We start from the raw sequence: 18,779 nt of genomic DNA, 5'->3' as shown, positions 1-18,779 counted from the left end.
AAATGCATCACCTCACACATGTCATGATTAAATGCCAACTGCCAACACTCCGCCCAGCTTTCCAACTGATCTATACCTTGCTTTAGCCTTAGGCAACCTTCCTCGCTATCCACTTGCACTAGGTTATTTCAAAGAGATGCATGGGGCATGTTTGTTTCACTCAATTATAAAATACCACATTTTAGCACCAGAGGGAGCTATGGCAGCATAAATGACTATATTCTGCAATGAGCAAAGTACTTTAAGTTCATGGAAATATCTTTATACAGTATTTTCTTTCAAAATATATCCTGCCCTTTATATAAGTCAAAGATTTCATGGCTGAACTGTGCAGTAAAATCAAAGCTAATTGACTTGACAAAGACATGGTAAATGGAATATAAAGAGGAAAAATGTGAGGTTGTCCATAAATATAGAGTATTTTTCAAATGGTAACAGATAGGGCAATGTTGATGTGCTTGGCAGAAATCACCATGAAGGTGCAGCAAGCAGTTAGGAGGGCAAATGGTATGTTGATTTTAATTGCAAGAGGATTTTAGTCCAGGAGTAAAGACATTTTAATGAAGCTGTATCTGGCCTTGTTGAGACCTTACCGGAGTATTGCATATAATTTTGTCCCCTTACCAGCTTTGCATAGAGGTGTCTGTCAGGATTCACCAGATTCCATCTGGGGATGGTGGGTTCACTGTGGAAGAGATTGAGTGGACTAGGTCTGTACTCTGAAACAAAAATAGGAAATGCTGGAAACACAGTTATCAGGCAGAATATGTGGAAAGAGAAATGGAGCTAATGTTTCAGGTCAAAGAACCTTCATAAACTCTGGTTCTCTTTCTATAGATGCTACCTGATGTGCTAAGTGTTTCCAAGATTTCTTGTTTTCGATTTCTAGTACCTGTAGTTATGATTTTCATTTAGGTTTGCATCCTCTAGAGTTTAGAAAAATGAGAGAAGATCTCAATGAAGCTCGCAAAATTCTTACAGGGCTCGATAGGCTTCATGCAGGGAGGATATCTCCTGTCTGCTGAACCAGTGTCAGAATAAAGGTAGGCCATTTAGGAATGAGATGAGGAGAAATGTCTTCAAGTAATGGTGGTGAATCTTTAGAACTTTGTACCCTGCTGAGCTGTGGAAGTTCAGTCATTGAGCTCATTCAAAACAGAGATTGATAGTACTCTGGATATTAAGGGTATCAAAGGATGTGGGGATAGTGCAGGAAACTGACACTAACGTAGATCAACAGCTATAAGAACTAGGAGCAGAAGCAGGCATGAAGGTCTAGTTGGTCTGCTCCTGCTCCTAATTCTTAGTTCATAAATTCTCATGTAGGAGATAAAGAAATCTGATAGAAATGTAATAAAAATGTGTTTAATAATATTGTAAAATGCGATTTCCAGGTGAACATACATTAGAAGGTTTTCTGAATATTTCATGAGTATTTTCAAATAAATGTTGCAATATTTTTTATGCTTCTTATTTTTCTAAACTGCAGGCCTAATCTCCTCAATCTCTCCTCTCAGGAAACAGTCTAGTGAACCTTCACTGCCTTCTCACTGAGCAATTGCTCCTTCGCTGTTGGTCATTAAGGTTGAAGGTTTGGCATGTAGGCTAAATGATCTCCTAAGCAACAGATCAGATCAAAGATCCACTGTTGGAAAACTCTGTGTTTTTCCAACTCCACCTCTGGTTTACCCTCCCTCCACTTGCAACCATCTTCAGCCAAAAGTGCCAAGTGGATGACCCATGATGGCCATTTCCTTAGATTCCCATCATCTCAGAAGACGGTCTTCAGTCAATACTATTCACTTTGTGTGATATTAAGAAACAACTGAAAGCATTGGGTAGAATGAAGGCAATGGGACAAAATAACAAAAAGGCTGTATTACTGAAGGCTTGCACCTCCAGCCAAACTGCTATACCTGTACAAAACTGTCAACTTCCCAACAATACTGAATGTTGCTCAGATACATCCCATCCACAATAAAGGAAGACGTATCCAATTCAGTCAATTACACCAGAATCTCCAAGTCCTATACCACAATAACATAGAAATATATCACTGTTCCCTCATCAGCATTTGGTCAAAATCTTGTAGTTCCCTACCCAATAGCACCACCACTTCACAAGAACAGTTAAGGAGAGGCAAAAAATCCTGCCTTGCCAGAAATATCCACATCCTATATATGAATTAAGAGACAATGCAATAACTCAATGGATATTTTGGTATTGGTTTATTATTGTCACTTGCACTGAGCTACAGAGAAAAACTTGCCTTGCATACCGATCGTACAGGTCAATTCATTACACAGTGCAGTTATATTGAGTTAGTACAGAGTGCACTGATGTAGTACAGGTAAAAACAATAACAGTACAGAGTAAAGTGTCACAGCTACAGAGAAAGTGCAGTCCAATAAGGTGCAAGGTCACAACAAGGTAGATCGTGAGGTAATAGTCCATCTCATCGTATAAGGGAACTGTTCAATAGTCCATATCAACCTTTCTTTCCTAATAGAATTAAGGTTTGTGGGTTGAACTCACGTTTTAGGACATTGGTTCCAGGCCTCTAGACTACTAATATAATACAATAAAACCACTAAGCTAGAGCACCTCACTGCAGAGGACTGACAGGAATGGGCAGATGCAAGGGCAGTACATTAGGGACAGATAACACACAGGGCCACACTGCTGAAGAAGAATGATATGGTTCCATATCACTGAAAGGTTGAGGTCAACCTCAGTGATTGTCAATAAATGCTACTGGTGACTAATCAATGTGGGCACACTGTTGCGAGTTTGTCAGAAGGCAAATTGAAATGATGAAATAGAACATATTGACTTGGATGGTTCTGGAATCTTAGAGAGGAGAATGGGGGATGTGAGAGTAATGGGTGAGGACTCAGTGGTCAATGTTGGCTTACTAAGAAGCATGCAATTACAAAAACTGACCAGTTAGCAGCATCTGTGAAACATTAATTGTTTCTCTCTTCACAACTGCTGATTTTTCCCAGCATTGTCAATTTTTCCTACCTAAACTAATTATAATTTTCCTACCTAATTATAACGGCTCTTTCAATTATCAAGTCTCTCCAGTCCACATTTATCAACAGTATTCCTGGCTATGAGAGCACTTAATACCAACTGGCTTCCTGGGGTTACATTAGTGTGCAAGGATTCAGTACCCAGGCAGACATATGGAGAGTGTTCGCTTGGTCAATGTACTAAAAGACCAGTTGTTCAATTGTTTCTTCAAAGCTTCTGACTCCTACTTTTAGTGATCATCTCTGTGCTGGCTGACCTAAATGAGCTCCCATTATCACAACGTTAAAGTTCTCATCCTTTTCATGTCTCCCAATCTGTGCCCGTAACCTCCTCCAGCACTATAATCTCTGTGCTAACTCTTGTGTATCCTGATGCTAATCAGTGGATACTGTCTGCTGTAGGTGCCCTAGGCTCTGGAGTGTCCGCTTTATCTCCTTTAAGAGGAATCTTAAAAACCCTTCTTTGATTAAGCCTCTCCTTCCCAGTTTCATTGTCAAGCTGTGTTGGGTAACTCCCCTGTGAAGCACCCTGGGACATTTTACTATGCTACAGGTGCTTCATGACTGCAACTATTGCATGTACCTGCCGAGCTGTGGGTCAGAGAGAAAAGGGAGCCTTGGAGAGGAAATGGGGACGGTGTTTAATTAACAGGCTATTTTAGAATACATTATATCTTTGAACAATTCTATGTCCCAGAGGGGGACAGAAAGGAAGGAAAAAAGTACATCCAACAAGGGGATTAAGACACCTGCTGCAGGAGCCGGTAGGAACAATAACAAACACCGATCCCTTCGCAGTAGATTGGGAAAAAGCATTTTAAAAGCATGAATTATTTCATGAAAGAATATCGTGAATGGATAGATTATTAGTAATACTAAAGTGGGACTCGATTTTATAAATTCGGTTAAAGGGCGCTGTCTGGTTCCTGTTCACAAAGGGTGGCCGACCCCCGATGGAGAACAGCTCACCTGAACACACTGTCTGCACAGAGACGGGAACTAACCGCAGGTGACCCTCACGGGTGACATCCCTGAATGCGACGAATAAGCGAGCACTTCATTCAGCACCTTGGGAGGGCTGTTGTTGTTCTTTCTGTATCCCGCCGGCCGAACTTTTAATCCTATTATTGGTTGATGCACTGATCGAATAGGTGTGTTTAAAATATTTCAGCTATAAATTCAGCCGAGAATTACCAGCTAGTCCACTGCCTATCACCCGCTTGATTCTTGTTGCCTTTCCTACAGAAGGTAATCATGCCCTTGTTTAGTTTTCTGGTTTATTCAGCTGTTCTCATCTAATGTGTGTCTATGGATTATTTTTAGGGGAATAATTTTCTGGTCGAAGTTACTGATTGAGTGGCAGTGCGTTCATGTTTCGCGTCTATTATTACTGCTAGTAATCATACATACTGGGGCTGTGGATGGTATTCTGTTGCCACCACTGGATTTAACCCAGCGATAACGGGACAATTTTGGGTGGTAACCAGCTCTTAAGTAAATACCATTTAGCCGGATCACTTTGCATCTGTATCCTGCTTGTTGGAGGCAGAGAGAGGGAGAAAGCTGTGCTGTACTTAGGTTTGGACTTTGCCTTGTTCCTCAGACCTCAGCCGCCATGCCATCCCAGTTGGAAGGTGCTATGGATACGCTGATCCAAGTCTTCCACAACTACTCCGGCAAGGAGGGGGACATGTACAAGCTCAACAAGGGCGAACTCAAGGACCTTCTGCAGCATGAGCTGGAACATTTCCTGGCGGTAAGGAAGCCGGCGAAGCGGAAAGGGCGGATTGAACTCCACAGAGCGACACAGCCTTTCTCTTCCGTTCTGGCGGAGAGCCTTCGACCTGAAACGTTAATTCCGTTCCTCCTTCCACAGATGCTGCCTGATCTGCTGAGTGTTTCTATCATTTTATGTTTTTATTCACTTTTTCTTACTCCTTTCTGACCTTCTCTGTCATCGGTACACGACTTTTCCCTGCTTTATCCTGTGGGGAAAATTACTTGTGTTGAGCAGTCTTAAGAACCAATAGTTGTGTCCAACCTTGAGGAAATTAGATATGATTAGTAATATCTGCTCTCTTTTGAAGATTTTTCCTTAAACATTTCACCTCCCATCAGGATTTAGATAGGATAATGAAAGGGAAACTGTTGCCATGGTCCTGCAATCAGGAACAGATCTAAAATTTTGGACGAAAGATACAAGACAGATTGAGGACTGTACTCTTCTTTGCACGGCGAGTAGTTGTGACCGTACTGTCAGTAGGGGCAGTGGGAACAGAATCAATCGGGACTGTCAAAAGGGAACTGGATGGACACGAGGTAAAACTAATAATTTGCAAGTCTGTGGGGAAAGAGCAGGGAATGGGACGGATTTGTTACTTTATTAGCAGCTGGCACAGACCTGATAGGGTGAATGACCCGCGTTGTAACAATTCTTTGACGAACTATGATTCCATGAGTAAAATGTATCATAGAACCTTGAATATAGGCCCTTCAACCCATCATGGTTGTGTCGGCTCTTTAACAGAGTTGCCCATTCAGTTCCATTCCCCCTGCTCTTTCCCTATACTTACTTTTCTTTAATTATGCAACCAATTCCCTTTTCCATGTTGCCACTGAATCTGCCCCCATTGTACTTTCGGGCAATGTGTTCAACATGATGCCACACCACATAGAAACCTCATCATTCCTTCAGCTATATTAGCAAGAAATGTCATTGAATTCAGTCAGCACAAAGACCTTCAACAACCTGACCTTGTTACAGAGTAATCTGAGGTCCACTACTAAAGATTTAGACATTATCTTGCAAAGCCAAATGGATACTGATACAGGCAAAATGTAAATCTTTGCTGCCGGAACAGCTGAGCTGAAACATCAGCAGAATAACTGTCCTGGTCTGCGTTTGTTTTCTAAGTCCACACCTGGGAGATTTGAGGTGAAACTTGCCACTACATAGTATGATTGCCTGAATTCATTTAAGAAAAAAGCTAGGTAAATACAGTTAGAGAAAGAAACAGAAGGATTTGATGATGGAGTGAAGTGAAAGAAGGTAGAAGAAAACGAGAAACAGAGCATAATGTCAAGTATGGATCTGTAAGGAAAAGTGGCATGTTCCTGTGTTGCAAAATACTACACAGTTCTGTGTAATTTTCAGAGGATGATGCAGAGGATAACGACTCAGCCTGGCACAAGCTGGCAGCCTCTGAGGAGATTTTCATGGAGTGACTTTGTCACAAATAGGAAAGAATTTAAAAAAAACAGACTTATTTGCACCCCCTCACATTTCAGACTATCAAGTCTCAAATGTTAACTCTCCCCCTCTACTCTTATGGATCACAGAACCCTCTTCCTCTTTTGTTCTGCATCACCGCTGTCGATTTGTAACTCCAGGGACATAGATTTAAACTTTGTAGTAGAAAGATTAGAAGGGAGTTGAGGAGAAAATCTTTCACCCAGAAGGTGATAAAGGTCTGGAATTCACTAACTGAAAGGGTGGTAAGAGGCAGAATTTGTCATCATAGTTAAACATTGCTTGTATGTGTTCTTGAAAAACCATGACTTGCAGGGTGGGGCTCAAGTGCCAGAAGGTGACATTAGGTCGGGTAGCTCTTTTTTGACCAACACGTCCTACTGTATCAAAAAAATTTTCGATGGTTCAATGATAGAATTACAAAATTTATCCCCAAAAGGATCACACTGGTGCATAATCCAAAAGAAGTTATTGACATCTGTCATTTGGATTGCTTTCTGTGCTTAAGGTAGGAAGGTGGGTGTCAATTTCGGGGGGAATGAAGCATTTTCCAATACAGGCTCCCTGTGTAGGCATCAAGTACCACTGAGTCGGGCACAGTGAAATCTATTGCAGCATGAACTCTCAATAATGCCCTTTATCTCTGACCTCTGAAGAGCACTTTCTGCTGCAGCAGCATGCCATTTCCTGCACCAAGCATCATGTTTGAATAACATTGGTGATTAATGGGCTTCATTCGAACGTTAATGCTTAGAGAAATTATTGTTTAACCACCAGAGGAATACTACAGATATTAGATAACATGTATTATGCACCTAAATGCTCTTTACAAAATATGCTTATAACATATTAGGTCTTGTGTATGAAACAGGCAGTGCAAGTGACATTGCTAGTCAATATTGCTGATTGAATGACTGCAATGGTGGCATGACTGTCAATCAAAGTGCGCTTGACTCCCTAAGGTATGTTTTTATTGCTGATGGATTTAATAGTTTTGTGATATATCAAATACACTTAAGATATCATATCTGCAAATTTGTCACTATTTTTCTCTAAAAAGCTTCCCATTAAAAAAAAGTCTAAGGAAACATTCATAGTGGGATACTGTTTTCTAAGCACACAAGCATCTTATAATAATATATAAAGGCTTGTTACTATATTCTGTTGATGAACCAGATGAGCCAATCAAAATTAATTTATTCCATCACAGAAACCAACATTTCAAAATAAAAGTAAAAAATGCACAATTTGCAATTAAATTAGATTCATCACTAAGTTGTAATATGTCGTAATTAAATCAAGGACCTAAACGCCTTGACCATTTCCAAACCCAAGGACTTACACATGATATTTTTGCTGTACCCAGGTCCATTTGAACATGTGTCATATGCTGAAGTTTTTTGTATATCAGTGAACTCTGAGGTTCAGGGGAGCAAAGATTGCTGCAGTAAAATAACCCAGGCTTTCAGGAACCCACAGTTACACAAACCATACAGTTTATCCTTTGCTCTGACGATCTCCAAGATTTCGCTGGTACATCACAGCCAGATCTAAGGACCTTTAAGAAGCATGGTAATTGGTAACTGGTAGTTAGTAATTGGTTGGTAATTGGTTTATTATTGTCACATGTACCAAAATACAGTGAAAAGCTTTTGACAGATCATGCCATACCTAAGTACATCGAAGTAGTACAAAAGGAAATAAAAAACAGAATGCAGAATATAGTGTTATAGTTACAGAGAAAGTGCAGTGCAGGTAGACATATAAAGTGCAAGGCCATCATGGGGAAAGCCAGAGCAATTCCTTATGCTATTTACTAAAAATAATCTGTGACTCGATGTTACTTTCTAAATGGCTTATACCTGCAAACTGTTAAACATCATCTAATTCACTGCTAGGGACAGCATGGAAATTGTTATAGATTGTCTATATTATTAATGCACTAACTATGAACCTTATCATTGACATCCAGAGGAGGAGGATGCAGGGGATAATGGGAGGAGGATGGAATAGAAATAAAAGCTATGACTTTATGGCTCTGAGTTCAGGACTACTTGCAACCATTTGGTTGTAAGGTTATTTGGAACCAGGAAGTAATGATATTGGGGTCAGGAAAGCAGGATAAGGAGTAGTCATTCAGACACTCATGCCTGTTCTGCATTGAATTAGATCATGACTGACTAAATCCATATGTCCCACTGGGATCCAAAACCCTGCCTAACAAAGTCTATCAATTATAATACACGTAAGTCAGAAGTCCATAAGAAGTAGAATCTTATGTCAAGGCAGCTATTGGTCACAATGAAAAGAGAAATTACTACATTTGCAAGAGCAATGGAATCCCAGCCAGGTAAAGGCCACTGATAATTGTGGTCTTTTACATTGGGTTCAATATTGCATCTGAAGGCAAATTACAATGGGCCAGATCATGCACAGTCTAACTCTCTACGTGCACTAAGCCCCTGTGCTCATCCCACAGCCACTCCCACCTGAGCCACACCTGTATGATGGGGTATGCTGGAGATCTTCTCTCCACAGTCCTTCTGCAAGGTTGAGCAGACAATGACTGGCTGATAGGTCTCAGGCAGTGGATCCTAACATCCTGCCCTTCAGCATCACCCTAATGTTCAGAGACATTGGAAAATAGTTTAAAAATTTCAATTAAAATTAGATAATTAAAAGTAGAAAATAAATTTAGTTAAAGGATACTTAACTGCTAAACAAATAACAAATGTAGTTTTTGAATAAAGGTCAGCAGCCCTACCAAGTCAGTAGAGTCACCGCTTGTACATGTGCCATGGCTGGAGTAAAACTGAGAGGCTAGATGTGAAGTCCAGCTAAGTCACTTCTGGAGCTGCTTTTGGATTCAGTGAACATCAGAGGCTGGAAGGGCAATGGTTCCCTATTCAATGAAGGATTTCACTCTTGAGCACAGCTGCTCAGAGCTCCTTGAAGTCCAGGGGTGCAGAGAACCAAAGTAATTGTTGTTTTCTTGATTGTTGATTTTTTAAAATATAAAATGGGTCAGGTGAAAAACTGTTATGATGATTTATGCTTCAGATCAATTCCGATAGGAAAGTCATTTCTGTGCTCTGGGAAACAAAAGAAACATTTATGAAGATGCTGGAAATTTGGTCAGATACAACAATTGTAGCCTAGTAACAAGGAATCATTTTTAAGGTGAAATCCTTTATCAAGAGATTACATTTATATTATATTAAGCTGCCAGGTGATTAGGGGCAAAAGATAAAGAATTAAATGACAGAGTGAAAATACTATAAGAAAGTACAATGATGGAAATGTGAGCAAAAAATTATATATGAAACTCAAAGTTTGTAAATATTTCTAGCTGGCTAGTTTAGCTGTAAAGGGGATGTGTGACAATCTGGCGAAATGGAGAAACTTAATGTAGCCCAAAAGTCTGGTAGAAGGAAAAGGGAAGTTGGCAAGAGTAGTGTGGACAACTATGGCTCGGAGCGTGATGGTTACAGACCTTCGTCACAAGCACAGTTAGCCCCTCATAGAACCACTGGTACACTGATTTTACTCCACCAGCACTTACCATGAAGAAAATATAGGAGCTCGGGTGAAGGTCATGAATAATCTTTAAGCCCGCGCAGCTGCATAGTGCCTTGTAGAAAGATGAGAAGCGTAGAAGTCAAGATTCCATTGAGCTTCATTGGTGTTGGTGACCAAGGACTGAGAGGCTCCTACCAGCAATGGAACGGTGAAGTAAATTGACAGGAAACAAGGAACTATGGACAGAAAAGTGATACACAGCCAATTGACCATCTTGTCTAATTTAGATTCCTTGATGTAGAATAGACTGCATTGTAAGCAGCATTTACTCTACATCACAGAGTTTATTTTACTAGACAGCTCGATTTTGTCCAAAACTGTGACTTCAAGCTGTAATCTGTGAACTCAGGAATCCTTGATAAATCTATTTCATGTTTTTCCTCCACATTGCCTGATCTCAAATTTATCCCAGTTAACTTTTACACACTCTCCTCTGTACATTCTACTATTTTGTTACCTACCTGTGGCTGCCCTCCCATCTTCTGCTCTCCTTGAACAGGCCCATTCAAATATCTGCTGTCTATTATTTCCAGCTCACCATGTCACATTTATCTATCATCCTAGTGCTCACTGACCTACAATGGCTTGCAGTTATTGGTGGAATAAGATAGAATGGTTATAATGGTACAGCAGTAGTGATCCAGAGGCTGGACTAATGATCTGGAAACATGATTCAAGTCCCACTGTGGAAACTGAGAAATTTAGTTCAATGAAAAGCTATAATTAATAGTGAGGACCATGGAAATATTGGATTGTCATTGAACCCAGTGAATTAACTAACATCCTTAAATGATGGAAATATGCTTTCCTTATCTAGTCTGACCTGATGTTGTCTGTTTTTCAGACAAACAGAAATATGACTCTTTGGCTCTTCATTACCCTCTAACGAGGCCACTTGGTTCAAACGACATTAGGGATGGGCAATAGTTCTCGGCTTTGCCAGATGAACTCACATCCCATGAAGTAATAAATGAAAACACCACACTTAAAATTCCGATTTCATTTTTCAAATCCTTCCATGGCCCAGACCCTTCCTATCACATCATCCATTCCATCCTTATAACTCTCTAATCTGCACTTCCTTTAGTTTTGACTTCCTGTGCATCTCTAATTTTAATTGTTTAATAATTAGCAACTCTGCCTATGATCTGGAATTCCCTACCTAAATCTGGCTGTTGCTCAACCATTCTTTCCCACTTTAATGCTGTTTAAAAATCTACCTTTGTTGTATGCCTTAATATCCCATTATGCAGCTCACTATCACATTTTAACCAGTTACATATCTGCAAAGTAAAAAAAAAACAATACAGATGGTTTTTGATTTTTGGTGTTGGTTTTGTTCTCTTGAAATCTATTGCAGGCCACAGTATGTTTGCTAAATGCCCCAGTTTTGTTTCATGAACAGACTTTGATATCATACAACTTACATCCAACCTTCCAGGATCAAATATACTGACTCCTCGTGTTCACCATTTCTCAGATCTTAGCATAACCAATTTACTATAGTGCTTTATTTTTATTCTGTTCTATGTGTTGCTACTTCTTACATTCTGTATGTTCTACTATTACAAAGGAATCTCTTGTGCACCGTCTTATTGAGTTATTTCTGAAAACCTATGTACATCATTCCCTTTATAGATCCATTCAGCCACTTTAAAAAATCCCTTTCAAATCAGTCAGATGCAACTTGCCATTTAAATACTGTCTTCAACTGTCTTGACTGTCTTCAACTAGCCCTTGCATTGGTTAAACATGTAAATTTATGGGAAAAAGTCCCTATCTGTAAATAAAACTAAGCCACACATGCCGTATTCATTATGATGCATGTAGGTTGGCATTATTGGATGATTCAGCAAAATCATGGTCAGGAGAAAAAGTGTAGCGCACAAGTAACATTGATTTCTATATCAATTAAACAGCTGCAATTAATTGCTGTAAACATTCACTCAACCATGGATAAATTAAACAGCATCTAACATATCAGCCCTGAATCTCTGCGATGTTCTTCTGATTTCTAGCCATAACTTGAGAGGGATACCAACAGAATCCTGGGATAAACAGTATAAATAACCAACCTTAATCATTAATGACATTTCTCTGGTATTTCGGCTAATAACTTGCTGAAGACATGTTTCAGGTGAGAGTATTCCGTTTTTGTGAAACATTGGATGTTTGATCATCCAAGTGAGAAGTTAACAAATGAAATGGCTGGTTCATGTGTGTGAGTGTTAGGTGGGGTGGTTTCACCTTTGCTTCCATCCATGATTCAACACATGATGAGCTCCTGACTTTGGTCACATTATCAAGAGAGGTATTAACACACTGCTGATGCTCAAGCTGAGGTGATTCATGTAGGCAACTGCATAGTGTTTTCAGGTATATACTTGCTGCTGCTGAATAGTTTGTATTTGGAAATATTTCACTGCTACTGCTAATATGACCTCCAATGGAACGTCACTGTAGGAGTAGCTTTGCAACCTGGAATGTAATGGTGGGTGAACATGGGTCACCAGCACTTCTTAAGTAGAGATAGGCAATAAATGCTGACCTTGCCAACAGTGCCAAAGTAGTAAATTTAAACTTTGTAACTGAAGGTAAAGCATTAGTCCATTGTTCTGAATGCCTATAGAGGCGAATCAGCTTCTGCTGTGCCAGATCTCGTCAGGGCAGCAGATTGCCAAAATCCTCTGGGAAATGCATAATTAGTGAGAGAGGTAATTCTCCATGGGTTCCTCCAGTTTTCCAACAGTCTTCTGAAAACTGGGATAACATCAACAGAAATTTAGCACTAAGAATTCTGGAGGTATGTTCCAGATATATGGGAAATATGCCAATTCAGATGCCCATCAATCCAGAGAGGTAGAAACTGACTGAGCTTCAAAAAAAAGTCTAAAAATATGGAGGTGCTAGAAAACTGAAACAAGAACAGAAGATGCTGGAAACACGCAGCAGGTCAGGCAGCATCTGTTGAACGATAGAGTTAAAGCTTCAGGTCAAAGAGCTGATAAAGTCCTTAAAGAGCAAATCAATATAAACCTGGCCTGTTAATACTGAAGATTAGGGGGTCTGATCTTCACCCATATAATCTTTAAATAAGTTGTTGTTCCCAGTGAAATACCCCAATTTCCATATTTATCCAGCTGCCTGGTGTTGTTTACTTATCCCTTTACTGGTAAGTGTGTACTGTCTGGCGTATGGTATGACTGGATGAGGGCAGCAGGGTGATGCAGCTAATTGAGCTGCTGCCTCTCAGCTCCAGCAATCGGGTTCAATCCCGACATCCTATGTTATTTGTGTGGAGTTTGCACATTCTCCCTGTGACTACATGGATTTCCCCCAGGTGCTCCACTGTCCTCACACATCCCAAAGAAGTTTGGGGTGGTAGATTAATTGGCCACTGTAAATTGTTCCCACCATATTGGTGAGTGATAGAATCTGGGGGGAGCTGGCAGGAATGTAGAGAGAATAAAATGGAATTAGTGTAGGATTAGTGTAAATGGGTGTTTGATGGTCAATGTGGATTCAGTGAGTGGAAGGATCTGTTTCTGTGTTGTGTGATTCAATGGCTCAGGGCTTGGATTTAAAAATTCCTGCCCCCACCCCCCCTTCTCCCCCAGAAATTCAAATGTGAAACAAATGGCTACAGTGGATAACTAATTGTAATTCTGATTTTCAGGCAGCAGTTAATTTCTGACAGAAGTTTTCAAATGCTTTGAAATGAACTCAAATGCAAAGAAATAAACTCAAATACAACATGTTAATTTACAGACTGAACTACATTACAATAATTGCATTCAGTGACACAATATACTTGTAGATAGCAGAGTCTCGTTATTACATCTGTATCCATCTCTAACCCCACTGACAGCCGAGAGGTAAGTGTGGGATTAGATGAATTAAGAGCAGCCTAATGTAACTACTTTAAATGAATAGCTTCTATTTTTGAGGAGATTAAAGGCAGATAAGGATGAGTCAATATCAGCAAAAAAGTAAAATAGCATGGTGTTGCAATTGAGGGTCAAACATAAACATTATCCTGCCATTTCCATTTTTAGATGCTAACCAACACACTACACATTTCAAGCATTTTCTAACCTATGAAACTATAAATTTCCATTGGTGATTATAGCAGATAAAGGCTTAATCTGTTCAAATAACAATATTCTGTTATTCTAACATCTGAAATACAGTCAGCTCCAGGGTTCAATGGCAGCCAGAATTTCCAACCACTTCAAGAGAATGACATATTTTGTTTGGAGCAAAATGGGTTTAATGTCCACAGTAATTGAGCAGGTGAAGCAACATTTAGTTTCAGTTCATTAGGTTCTTTAAAAAAAAGATTTATTTTACTGGAATTAAAAAAAATAATTTCTGGAGTGCAATCGTTACAAAAAAAAATTCTAAAAATGTTCAAAAGCACGGGGCCTGAGATTTTGTTGCTTTGCACCCCTTCTTGATATACGGCGATGGAGTGGTTGGAAATTCTCCGTGGAACTAACTGTGTCTCAGATTGTGGGGATGGTGTGGTTTGGTTAGCTGAGGCAAATGACTCATCAGAGATGTGCTCCTGAGGAAGCTAACTGCCGCTATTCTGAGCAGGGCCAAGGAGTAGGACAATTCAACGTTTGCCTCCTCAAGAATGAATTGATCTTTCCTTATATATCCCAGTAGTGCAAGTTGTCTCACAGTCGCTGCATTTTAGTAAGGGTACATCCACCAAAGGTGGACACAAGAAATTCTGCAGATGCTGGAATCTGGAGCAATACACAAAAAGTGCTGGAGGAACTCGGCAGGTTAGACACCATCCATGGAGGGAAATAAACAGTCAACGTTTCGGGCCAAGACCCAAAAGTACATGTGTGAAATGTACAACATTAAAGGACTTGACAGGGTGGATTATGTGGAGCTCATGTTTACCCTTGCGGGGGTATCTGAGACCATTGCAGGAAAGTGGGCTGATATAAAAGACTAACCTTGAGCTTATTGAATGGGGGAGCCCTTGGCCCTTCTCCAGCCTCTATTTCTTTTGATTTCTTATGTAACTAAACTAAATCTGTCTTAAAAGTTGCTGATAGATTCTGGCCAATGCAAAGTATTTCAAATTATAAATCGAGGTGGCAGAGTGTAGGAACATTTGCCGGGAAAACCTCATCAACTTCTTTACTACTCATTCTTAATTCCGGCACCTAGGGAAGAGCCATCAGAGAAAAGTTAGAACTACCAAATGTATTCACGACCAGAGCAGCCTGCTTATTATCAGCAGAAATGTCTGTAGCTGAAGGAAATAAACTTTCACACAATTCAACTGACTGGAATGCCCAGAAAATTGAGGGAAATGAGAACAGTTTAAGCTCAGCACTTATGAGTTTCATTGTAATGTACAATGTACATTATCAGTAAATTAGCAAACCTATAACTGCAGTTCTCCAAACCTGCCAGCTGGTCTGAAAATTATTCTGCGCCATTTTGTAACTAACTCACAATGGCAGAATGTAACACCTAAATTGTGTTAATTTTAACTCAAACAATTGGACACAGAAACAGGACTTTTTCCCTCCAGTGAAAGTTAACCTCTGGTTAATGTTGGGCTGAGCGTAAAATGGGGTTTGATCCTGATCCTAACTTTGCTTGCTGGATGGTTTAAGTTAAAATAATCACCATGGCTTCTGCTAACACTTAGTTTCAATATTCAAGCAATCTATCTGGGACTGACAGTTTTCAATCCCAGGGAAAACTAAATTGTTGCAAAGTGTTTACGAGCTGATATGTGAATTAAGAGCACAATTGATATATTTGCACATGTCAGTAATGGAAGCACAGCGTTATGGAGGGACTGGTGAATGCATGTGAATAAATAGTTCTATTATTTCAGTGAAACATTTTTAAAACCAGAACCATTATTTATTCAAAATTGAATTTGTTTGCCTTGCCCATTATGATAGCTTTATCATTCTGATATGGGCTTTAATTTCCATGTTGCGTAGAGCTAAATAAAACATTAATTCCTTTATTGTCCTACCTCTGAATATATTTGTGACATTTAATGATATATAAGTTTAAGGGCAGTGACTACCATTGCCCTACAATTGAAATTTATGGGCAGGTTTTCATAAATTTTATTTATTTTACTTTCTCTGCTGTTATGATCAATTTTTAAATAATCAGCTATATTTTCTGGGATAAAGGTCATTGGATAATTTCTGCATAATTGACAATTCTATTCAGTGGTATTTTAACAATGTAATGTCTATTTAGCTAAATGTCTAATCGGCTTTCTCCATTCTTTTCAGGCTCAGAAGGACCCATCACTAGTGGACAATATCATGAAAGATCTTGATTCCAATAGAGACAATGAGGTGGATTTCAATGAATTTGTTATTTTAGTTGCTGCTCTAACTGTTGCCTGCAATGATTTCTTTCAGGAGACACTTAGAAAAAAATCAAACACCAAATAGAACTCAAAATATATTAAACAGGCACCTTAGTGAATTCCATGCTAAAAATAATAAATTAGCCTGTCACTTTTCCTATGATATAGAATTGCTGTAAACTTCTATGTTTGTGTGTTTTGTAAGTAAGCATATATAATTTGCTTGGAATGCAATAAAATGTCTACAAGATATTCAAATGCTTTTTAAAAAATTATTTCTCACCAGTATTTTGTCAAAGAACTCACTTTGTTAAGATTCATGCATATTACTGTTTTCCCACACTGCCACTATGATGCACAATCTGACCTGTTTTGCAAGATATTGCAGTGGCCAGAATGAGTCAGCAGCTTTCAAAGCAGTTTTCAGTTTACCTACACAAGAAAAATAACAGAAAGATTCAGGAATAGGCTATTTTTCCCCTTGTACCTGCTCCACCATTCAAACAAACTGAGATCAAAGGACGATAACTCATACCGCAGTCAGCAATAAAGATTGATCCTGTGTGTGTAGAATGTAGTAGAATTGGTTCCAGCTCCTGACCCAGTGTAGATTCCAATTAAATTATTAAAATTAAAGTTGAAGTAGTTTTTCATCTTCTACATTAAGGGGAAAAGTTAAATGGTTTGTAGAGTTATGGAGTTAAATACATACATTAAGCCAATATTTATGGAAGCATAGTATAAGCATAATTACAAGCTAGCATATGCATTGTGAATTATAGGCAGTAACACAGTTTGAATTTTGACACCAGATCTAGTTTGTAAGGCTTTCATTTTATTTGTACTAGACTGAGTCCAGTTATACACCATATTTTTAAGTAGTAGATACTCACAGGATTAAGCAACACTGCCTTGCTTCCTTTCTCCAGGTAAACCTGTAACCTGTTCCTGTTTCTTTCTAATTTTGACCCTCTCTATAGCTTATTCAGAAAGGCTTGAGCTTCTCATGAACTCTGTCATTAATCATTAGTTATAGCATGACAACTGTTATTGTGCACAAGATCATCAGAATAGATTTATTTCCCTCCTGGTGACAAATTCCAAGTCTTTTCATTCTGACATTCCATTGTCCCATTCCTTATCTCAGAATTACCAAGGTATGAATCTTGCATATCTTGCCACTCCAGCAAACATTTAAACCATGATGTCAGTTGCATTGCTCCCTGACAGATCAAATATCCTGGGAATGAACCATTCCATTAAGTAAACTGACTTTAATCGTATGAGGTTAAACCAGGACCTAAGCCCACACATACATGTATACACAAACTTACAAATTGTACTCTGTTGTCTCTTCTGGTAGGTAATATCCCCAGTCAATGATTGACGTTTATAAAATTGATCATATAACACCTTAAGTGATGAAATGAATGAACAGTTAGTCTGTTTTTCCTCAGTGTAAACAGACTGAACAATACTGTCCATGGTGGCTGAAGAGCCTCTGTCTCTTGAATAAATAACACCAGTAAATAGCTGACTTAAGTGGAGACTCAGTGTAATATTTTATCTGACAAATAATAACCCTAAGAATATAATGTATGATCAGTACTGCACTGCTATGTCAGTATACTTAATTGCTGGTGCAGGAATTGAATTTTTAATCTTTTGAATTAGAAGTAAATGTAACACTAAGTAAGCAATAAAAGCCCTTAAAGTGGCTTTCAGGCTTCTCACTAGATGTAATTGGCAATCCTGAAATAAGTCCTTTGAATCAAGTTTTAAATTGATTGGAATACTTAATCAGAGATGGCAGTTACTTTATTCTGAATTGACTCATGGAGCTCCTACAATTAATAGTTAGAATTCTAACTCTAAAAGGTGGAAGTACCAAGTCATGTAGAGGAAATCAAAATACTTGGTGCATAATGGTTATGTAAGAGGCCATGATAAATGCCTCTACTATAAGGTGCTTAATAGTTCAGCTTCATGGCACCAGTGAGGTTTGGAAAAACTAGCCAATATTGACAACCAGCAGTAGGTGCTAAATTAAAATTAGCAACAGAGAAAGGATAGCAAAACGTTTGTGTTAAGTGCAAGAAGTATATTTTACTTTAGAAAGGATATGCACTCAAATTTGGTTGGTTTCTTATGTGCCTGGAAACAAGTCTATGGCATTATAGTTAAGTAACAAACTATATTTAACTCTAACCATAATTTAAACAGTAAAATTGTTCTTGCTGAATGACTTCTAATGCAAACCAATTAATTCTATGATTCAAGCTAGTTACGTCAGCAGAGTGTTAAATGTTCATATGAATAATATTTTTGACCCTTTGTTTGATCATCAAAACACCCATCAGGCATTTTTAGGCAGCATTGATGATGAATAATATACATCTCTTGTACAATGGAGTCCACTTATGTCTGTGCGTTGGTTCCAATTGGCCTGTGATGCAACTGTTAAAAGCCTAGTTACTTCTCAGGCATGCCGTTCTAAGAGTCATTTGTAAGTAAACAAAGTACCAAATAATTATACCTGCATGCC

General features: G+C 38.9%; 1 protein-coding gene across 1 annotated transcript; it reads left to right on the top strand.

Annotated features, from left to right (window-relative positions):
* Positions 1 to 4,645: 4,645 nt before the first annotated feature.
* s100z (S100 calcium binding protein Z) lies at positions 4,646 to 16,362 on the top strand. The gene is made up of 2 exons (XM_052019879.1): positions 4,646 to 4,791; positions 16,155 to 16,362. The coding sequence occupies exons 1-2, from the start codon at positions 4,651 to 4,653 to the stop codon at positions 16,317 to 16,319; spliced, it is 306 nt and encodes a 101-aa protein (XP_051875839.1). The 5' UTR covers positions 4,646 to 4,650; the 3' UTR covers positions 16,320 to 16,362.
* The last annotated feature ends 2,417 nt before the right edge of the window (positions 16,363 to 18,779 follow it).

This window comes from Pristis pectinata, chromosome 7, assembly GCF_009764475.1.
Source record: "Pristis pectinata isolate sPriPec2 chromosome 7, sPriPec2.1.pri, whole genome shotgun sequence".
Classification (NCBI taxonomy): Eukaryota; Metazoa; Chordata; class Chondrichthyes; order Rhinopristiformes; family Pristidae; genus Pristis; species Pristis pectinata.
Note: the sequence above shows the minus strand (reverse complement) of the source record. Positions and strands in the feature narration are given on the sequence as shown.

What these genes read in the sequence shown, in the direction of transcription:
- s100z (XM_052019879.1), top strand. Translation starts at nt 4,651, where the DNA reads ATGCCATCCCAGTTGGAAGGTGCTATGGATACGCTGATCCAAGTCTTC. An exon ending in AGCTGGAACATTTCCTGGCG is followed by an intron (nt 4,792 to 16,154) that starts GTAAGGAAGCCG and finishes CATTCTTTTCAG; the next exon opens with GCTCAGAAGGACCCATCACT.